This window comes from Cavia porcellus, unplaced genomic scaffold (genome assembly GCF_034190915.1).
Source record: "Cavia porcellus strain 051 isolate PalLab524CR breed Dunkin Hartley unplaced genomic scaffold, mCavPor4.1 scaffold_7, whole genome shotgun sequence".
Taxonomy (NCBI): Eukaryota; Metazoa; Chordata; class Mammalia; order Rodentia; family Caviidae; genus Cavia; species Cavia porcellus.
Window position 1 is genome coordinate 45,815,371 of NW_026947490.1, and position 8,695 is coordinate 45,824,065.

General features: G+C 34.6%; 1 protein-coding gene across 1 annotated transcript; it reads right to left on the bottom strand.

The window, feature by feature from the left end:
* Positions 1–2,877: 2,877 nt before the first annotated feature.
* On the bottom strand, positions 2,878–3,822 carry LOC100721139 (olfactory receptor 10T2). Its single transcript, XM_003466534.2, has one exon. It carries the CDS (start codon positions 3,820–3,822, stop codon positions 2,878–2,880), a length of 945 nt encoding a protein of 314 aa, XP_003466582.1.
* Positions 3,823–8,695: the final 4,873 nt, after the last annotated feature.

An 8,695-nucleotide genomic window follows, 5' to 3' on the forward strand; every position in this document is an offset into this window, starting at 1 on the left:
CTACAAGTATATCTTTATGTTTATTCCAATTATATTTTCATGTTAAGTAATGTAGAATTTTCTTCTGGATCCATCAAGAGAATCATATTCTACATATGTATATACAGAAGTTATGATCTGCGTATATCCACTGTCTGTTCTATCTATCCACTTGCACAAAACATAGTAACTTTGCAATATTAAATATGTTAAAATAAACTATAATTGGATAAATCCAACTTGCTCATATCTCTGAATTACTTCTGGCCTCTTTAATCTGCAAAACCCTCCTTAAGAGTTCATGGCTTTTTGACTTCCTTCATCAAATACTATGTCAGCTTTGAGGACTGTTTTCAGGCATGTGCAACACTGAAGTGTGCTCTACACTATGTACTCTTACTCTCAGCCTGTGCACAGGTCTAAAGGATTTTTCACTGTCTTTAGATTTTCAGTTTTATTTTTTTCTTAGGTTTAAAATTAAGCACCATTTACTCAGAAAATCTTTTTTCTTGATTTCCCCAAGATTCTTCTATTAGGTCCTTATATTGTTACCTACAGACTATGAGTTCCAATTAAGTATTAATCACTTGTACTGTAATTGTGTCTTTACTTATCCACAGTATATTTCACGTCTCCATTATTTACACCAGGTAAGCAGGTAAGGTAAGCAATATATGCTAAATAATTTCTGTTATATAAATGCATGAATGTGGAAAGCACATTTCAAATTCAAAATAGTATGTGTTTTAAAATGATATTTAATTTAATCAATATTAAAGGAGTCACTGAAGATTCAGAAGAAAAAAGTCAATGTAATTTGTGAACATTTATATTTATATATAAAACCAATTTTATCATCATTTGCTAATTAAAAAAACATTTTGAAATCATAATTTATGTCAATTAGAGCCCTTTGTTGATATCAGTATCTTCATTAAGTTCATCCCAAACTGTAAATTGAATCCAGTCCTTGTCAGTATTTGGAAAGAATGGCAGGTTACCTAGGCAGTCAGCTCTGATAAAAGTTTATGAATACAGACCAGTCTGTAGTGAACAGATACGTATCTGTATCCTATGTACATCATAAAACAGTATATTTTCCAGGTGTGTGTTTGTGTGTTGCATATGTGGAGATGGAGAAATGTGTTCCAGAAATCCTAAGGCCACAGAGAATGAATCTAAACATCACCTCTCACTTTTCAGTGAATGAGAAGGAATCCAAAGAGCTGCCCAAATCTTCTCAATTTAATCTCCGCTAAGAAAGCTCAAATCCTGAATGTAAAATAAAAAGCTCTGATGTAAATATACATGCTCCAATTACCCTCATCTTAATAAAGAAACGTTCTGAGCGTAAGATGCACAGGGTATTCTGGTGAAGTAATAATGGATTAGCAACGTAACTTTATTTTAGGGGACTCATCAAATCGCAGAGTTCAGTCTGTAAAAACATAATCTGCAGGTTATGAAAATCACTCACTACTGGAACTGTATAAAATGAACTCAACTAGGCCTGTCATCACTCAATTATTTCTCAATTGTGGGAAATTTGCCCTAGCATTCCAAATCCTTTTTGGATTATAGTCTCTTCATATTCTGTATTCTACTTTATTTTATATAGTTTTCCTTTTATTTCTTCACTTTATATTCTACATTGTAATCTTCATTTTGACCTCCCATTATTTTCCATAATGTCAATAACTTTCTTAATGTTGATCAAATGCATATCATAATTCAAAATATGCGAGGTACTCCATTTTTAATCATCCTCAGATGAGATAATTAGAGTTTCTAATTATGAAAGCTTAATCGTTAAATCCAGGAAGGCAGTTATTAAACTGAATGATACCATATAAAAGAATCAGCAATGAAAATGTGTTAATATTATAGCATTCAATTATTTTACTGAAATAAATCTTAGCAAGAGCCACCAGTTACTCAGGCAAGTTTCCTATACAAGTCACTGACCATTTCTTCCACCAACTTATGAAGGGAGTAAAGGACTTCACTCTTGCTCTACTTACTAAGTTGTTGCCATTAATTTACACATGGTGGCAGACCCATAAAGGGCTCAGGGTCCTGCATGGTCAATATACTTTCACGTTGTATCTAATAAGAAAACCAATGCTAAAACATAGAAGAAAGAAAGGTAAATGAAGGGAACAGAGAAAGGAACCCAGTTTTAAAGTCTTCTAGCAGACAAAAGTGGAATTTCATTACACATACAAACCTATTAATTCTAATATTAGTTTATTTATATTAGGTCTAATATTAGTTTACATTTACTAATCTATGTATCATTTGAGGGGTTATTCAAAGTCCCCTGTTTCAATTAATTAACTGGCAGTAAGAGTAGTTCAATCTGACCCTAAGCAATTAGATAGAATATAATCTCAATTAAGATTCTAAATTCTTCTCTTTGTGACTCTAAAATCAGCATTTTCTAAGGTTTCCATCTCTTTCAATTCTCACTTGGTTTCACCACAACTGAATTCGTATTCTTTTAATGAATAAACAATTTATTGCCATAATTACTTTTTTTAATTTTCAACACACAGAGAAGCATTTAGAGACTAGTATTTCTCCCACTTTCAGCTTAAGAGATGTAGAGAAACTATGAGGAACTATGAAACGGAAAATGAAGTCTTTGAGGTGCTGATCTTAGAAAACCAATCTTTGCAGTGCACGGAAAGAGCATGGTGTCAGTCTTTGAAAGTTTGCATGCTCAACTGAGTTATGGTGATCAAAATTATGATGTCTACCCTGAATGGATATAGGCTTATACAAAGGTACTTGAGTCTGTATTTCGTTTTTTCATTAAGAAGCTCTTTCAAAAAAAAAAAAAAAGCAGATCTAATTATAGAATGAAAGTGAGTGCAATTTTCTAACAAGTTGGCTCCCTCATACAGTTTTGGGAAATGAATACCTACTCAGAACCTTTCTCAGGGCCATCTTTACTTCTTTATTTCTCAGTGTATAGACAAGAGGGTTGAGAAGTGGGGTGATCACAGTATAGGTCACTGCTACAAGCAGGTCCTTATCAGAGGAGTGCAGGGATGTGGGCCTCAAGTAGATAGAGGAAGCACAGCCATAGTGGACAATGACCACTGTGAGGTGAGAGGCACAAGTGGCAAAGGCTTTGCGCTGTCCCTCTGCTGAGGAGATCTTGAGGATGGTGGAAACAATGAAGACATAGGAAATGCAGATCAACACAAAGGGAACCAACAATACCAGAATGCTGAGGAAGAAGATGACCATTCCTTTCAAGTTGGTATCTGTGCAGCCCAGTTTCATGACTGGGGAAACGTCACAGAAAAAGTGGTTGACTCGATTGGAGGCACAGAAGGGCACAGTAAACACAAGGATGTTGACAACCACAGAGATTAGGAAACCACAAAAGCTGGAAGCTAAAACCAGCTGCACGCAGGCAGCTCGACTGACGATGAGGGTGTAGTTGAGAGGGTTGCAGATGGCAACATAGCGATCATAGCCCATCACAGCTATGAGAAAACAGTTGGTACAAGCTAAGCCCACAAAGAAATAGAGCTGGGCAGCACATCCAGAGAAGGAAATACTTGGATTTGTGGCCAACAAGTTGCTTAGCATTTTGGGTACAATGACCAAGGTATAGCAAGTTTCAGAGCAGGAAAGGACAAAGAGAAAGAAATACATGGGTGTGTGTAAACTCCTATCCAGGCGAATGACTGTCATAATGGTGACATTGGCCATCAGAGTGGTCAGGTAGACCAGTAAGAAAATAATGAAGAGAAGGATCTGCAGGTCCCCCAGGTTTGAGAAGCCTACCAGAATAAACTCAGTGATCACACTTCGGTTCTGTCTCTTCATTGTTCAATAGGGATCAGGCTCAGACCCCCTGAAATGGAGAAAAGAAACAATTGAAAACCCCTAGAAACCACATGTGTTTCTATACAAATGTGCTAAGAGTACTCTGAAATTATGAATATTCAGTGTATTAATCAAGAGACAATAGAAATACACATATGCCCCAACACATAAATATCTGAGGAAATTTATGTTTATGTTGTTTTATTCTTTGTGTTCATCAATGCACAATAAGTTCATACTGTGTTAAATCATAATTGAATTAGACCTCATTTCATAACTTATTAAATCACTAATCCTATTTGTAATATTTTGTTTCTTCTCCTTCTGTCCTTTACTGCTCCTTGTAGTTAAATGCTTATCTCTTTTATGAAACCTTAGATATTTATCTCTTGAGATGCTTCCCCGAACATCTCTAAATGACTCAATACTCTTCCCATTTACTTTCCTGTCATTTGGTTCTGAGATCATTTGCTGAAATGGGAGGGTAGAGAGGCTGGGATGGAAGCAGGCTTGGGATCAATCTGTGCAGGTTAGATCTGTACCTTTATCATTTTATGGTCGTAGGGGAAATCAAGTCTTGCATTTGGACTTCATGATTTCATTTCTGAAACAACAACAGTAATAAGATGAAAGAAAAGCTTTTTGTGAATAACAAATGTGCATAAGGAAGTTCCTAACTCACAGCCGATATTTAATGATAATTAACAGTTAGTACCGAGTTGAACTTCCTAGTACTGCACATGAAGATACTGAGACCCAGAGAATTAAAACCTGAAGATCTGGATTTTGTAGTGGTTTCACATCAAAAATGACTTTGCATCCCTCAAATCTTAAACTTCTTTATACAAGGCTTAGTCTTGTGAAATTCCTTTGTCCAAATTTTTAATATTTCTTTGCACATTGTGCTTATATGCATAGCAGTAACATAGAAGGTAGATTGATGATTCTACCTTTCCATTCTTCAATCCTTCATGGGTCGTACATCTTTGCTTTAGATGATGTAATCATCTAAAAAGCTACTTAAACAGTTTCTTCCTATTTCCTAATTTAGAATTATTTTAGAAAATTTTGTTTTATAGCCTTTTAATCTTTTAACTTTCCCCCTCTCCCATACTTACATTACAATAAGTGTTGTTTGCCTTCTACATATACTTTCTATCCTTGTCTTTTAGCTTAGACTCTGATGTTATGAACCACTTTGTTTGTGTCTGCCTCTGAAGAGAACCTGACACACAGTTTATTTTAGAAAGACTCACAGAATACATTAGTCATAAGAAAATGTGGTCCTATAACTAGTAGAAAGGAGACACTTACATTTACAAGTAGGTTGAGTTAAGTTCTGGGTTCTTTTTTTTTCTTGTATTTCATCGATGTCTAGAGGGGAGAGAGAAATAAGCACAATTTGAAAGAAAATAGGGTAGCAGTTTTCTTTCTGATCCTTGTGGGGAAAGTACAAAGATGACAAGACTTTCAAGATGAAAGGTAATTTTGCCTAGTCACGCTACTGGAATTAAGTGGACATCTCTGAGTTTAGCAACTCTGCATGTCTGATGGCAGATGTTGCTGCAAAATCCCAGGACCTTATAATTGTTGGGGAACCCTTGGGACTAAAGCTTTAGAAAGAAATCCTTGTTTGTATTCTGCACAGTAAAATATGCACATTCATCCCCAAAAGATAGAAAAAAGTCAAATAAATTATATAGTTACGTGATATCTGTGGAAGACCGTTTGGATATTATGATTTTTGTGTGTGTGTGTATCATTTTATGTGAATGGAAAATTTAGTACCAGTAATAAACTATCACATGGTCATTAACTTTCTATATTTCAGTTATAGAACTGTTTCCAGGGATTAAATAAGTGACACACTTGATAATTATCATGGAGTATCTTTTTTTCCTTAAAATTTGTTAATTGAATTGCTTCATTTTCTATCCCTCTCCTACTTTATGGACATGCTATATATTCATTCTAAGAGGACATAGGTAGTAATGTGTCCTGAATTTCCTTGTCAGAATAATCTCTTCAAATACAATAAGTGATAAGTATATTCTATGATTGTTTAAATTTTATAAAGCAATACAGATAAAGACACACTGCCATTAATTTTCTTTCATTTATCCCATCATTGTTGCCACTTTCTTTTTATCCAATTATTTTTTCTTATTAGTACTCGTTTGCAGTACATAAAGATTAGATTTCTTGTAGTATTTGGTACATGCATATAACACATTTTACATCTTTTATTCATACTGTCCAGTCCCCTTCCTCACCATCCACTATTTTTTGGTCTCTTTGGTTTTCACAAAATATCTATCTTCCTTTTTTGAATTGTTTGCCTTGTATTTTGCTGTTTGGTTCTATTTTGGGTTTCTCATATAAGAGCTATCATGCAATATTTAAACTAGTGTGGTCTGATTTATTTGAGTTGATATTAAGTTCTCATGATGTATGCATTTTCCTACAAATAACTCGTGTTTATTGATTTATGACAAAGTGGGACTTCATTTTGCATACATACAACATTTTTTTTTTACCAGTTCTTCTGTTGATAGATATTTAGGCTACTTCCATGATTTAGTTATTCTGAATTATGGTGCTAGGAATATAGATATGCACGTTTCACTGTAATATGGTGATTTTACCTCTCATCTTTTTAATGAATGCTTTTAGCAGGTGTGACCAAAATTCAGTGAACGCAACTACTGATGGAAAGGTAGAATAATAAAATTTTAAGGTATATCTTATTCACTGAATCTGGTACCTCATAACTTTTAGATTTTCCACCAAGTCAAAATCACCATATAAGATTATCATGACAAAGTGACTAAAGATATCAATGAAAGAGGACTTCCAGAATTTTTCAGAAATGGGAAAGAAAAATTCAATAAGTGTGTCTGAAGCTTGAAGGGGCATATTTTCACAGAGATTAATGATGGCATTTTTCTGTGTAATATTTTTTTAAATTTGAACATGCTCCATAAATTGCAATCATACCTTGTATACACATCAGTGCAGATGTATCTATTAATTCACTAATGTAATCCAAGTGCACTGAATAGCTATGATACTTCAGGAATTCAGGTGTGTGTTTTGGCAGGAAAAGTAACACAGAGATGAGAATCGAATACTGAATATGAATGATGGTTTATGAATCACAGGTACATCAGCTTCGCCAGGTACATATGAAACTATAATGTTTTGGGTTCTATCAAGTGTTCTCAGAATAAGGAACACTTGATGTGAGGCCTGGAATATTTTGCAATAAGATCGTGCATAACATTTTTTTCCTCAGTAAGTTTAACAAAGGTGTTTTCTTTCTGGAAGCACCTTGATGTCTAAAGATAGATTTAGAGAATTAAATGAGGAACTACAAAATCCAAAGAAGGCAAAGACATGGGCCAGGCAGAGCTCAACAGAATTATAGACAGCACTGTTCTGCTATCCAGTATGAAGAGCGGTGGGTCTTTGCCTGCATTATGCCTACCCATACAGTGTAAATAGTCTTCTTGAATGATTTAGGGCTTTTGTTGTAATAGAAATGGGAGAAAGCATGCATATCTTGTTTTGTAATTTGTAATTATGGGGAAAATAATATTTTTAATTGAATAATATATATGATATATCTTAGTGTTGTGGGGTCTCATTCTGAATCCCTGACAGACAGACTGAATTTACAATGCATATGTAGGTTGATTACACTTCTTTTCCACAGGCATCACAACTAAGGCCGTCTCTGAGAAACTAACAACAGGCATTATTTTTCCAAAATAAATTTGCTTGCTAATTAGACTCAAGATAATATCTCCAGGGCAGTGACACTTAACCTCAGGTTAACTTAACCTCCAGTGATCAGAACATATATTTCAGATAACCAAAACTGATGCTGACCACAAAAATCTCTAAAAATAGTGACTTAACTGGAGAAGCCACGCATCTCAATCAATACAGAAGAACAAGCCCACTGATACACATGAGCCCTTCTCTTTTAGGCAGATTCCCTTTCTTCTGCTGTTTCCTCAGTTTCTGATCAATGGCTGAGATTCTACTATGCCAGGTGACCCCCATACCAAATAACTGCTTCTTACATAAGTGTCATGATGAAAGCAATGGAAGCCCTCGCTGAGTAGTGTAAACTGATTTTGTTTGGGGACTTGGAGGAAGTAGAGCTGAGAGAAAAGTAGTGCTGGAGAATATTCCTTACTCATTCCTTATGGAAATTAGTAATTGCATTTCTTCTACAGGGATAAAAAAGAGAATCAGGTGTTACTTTTACTTCACGTACTCATATGAATGGGGATGGTATTTATAGTTCTCTGGAGTTTTCTAGGTGGTAATACTGGGTCATTATTGCTTCTAGCTAGATCTCTCCTCTTTCTTTTTTCTATACAGTTAGTTGACTCATGGGTTAAATGGCCATATATTTCAATGCTCTCTGTCTGTCTTTTCATTACTTTTCATCATTACTTTTTTCATTACTTTTTATCAGCTTTCTACTCATGGATATACATTGTTAGATATAATTGAGATAAGTTAATTAAATTACATTTTAGTGAGGAAGATTTGAGAAGTTCAAATGTTTCTTACGTCATTAGGGGGAAAATTCTACTTCCTTAATTTTGGATGCTGTCTAAATTATCTTTCAAAATTAATGGAGACATGAGATAATTTTATGACAAAAAAAAAACCAAACAACTGAAGATATTCATGACTCCCATACCAACCATATAGAGAATACTGAAAAATATTTTAGATACAGATTAAAGTGACCCAGAAAAACAACAAAAAGAAACAAGTAGGCAGGGCAATTAAACAGAGGGGGAAAGCAAAGAACCAGCAGCAGGAAAAAAAACACAGTAAAGATAAGCCAATA

Excerpts from the sequence above, each read along its gene's own strand:
- LOC100721139 (XM_003466534.2), bottom strand. The coding sequence starts at position 3,822 with ATGAAGAGACAGAACCGAAGTGTGATCACTGAGTTTATTCTGGTAGGC.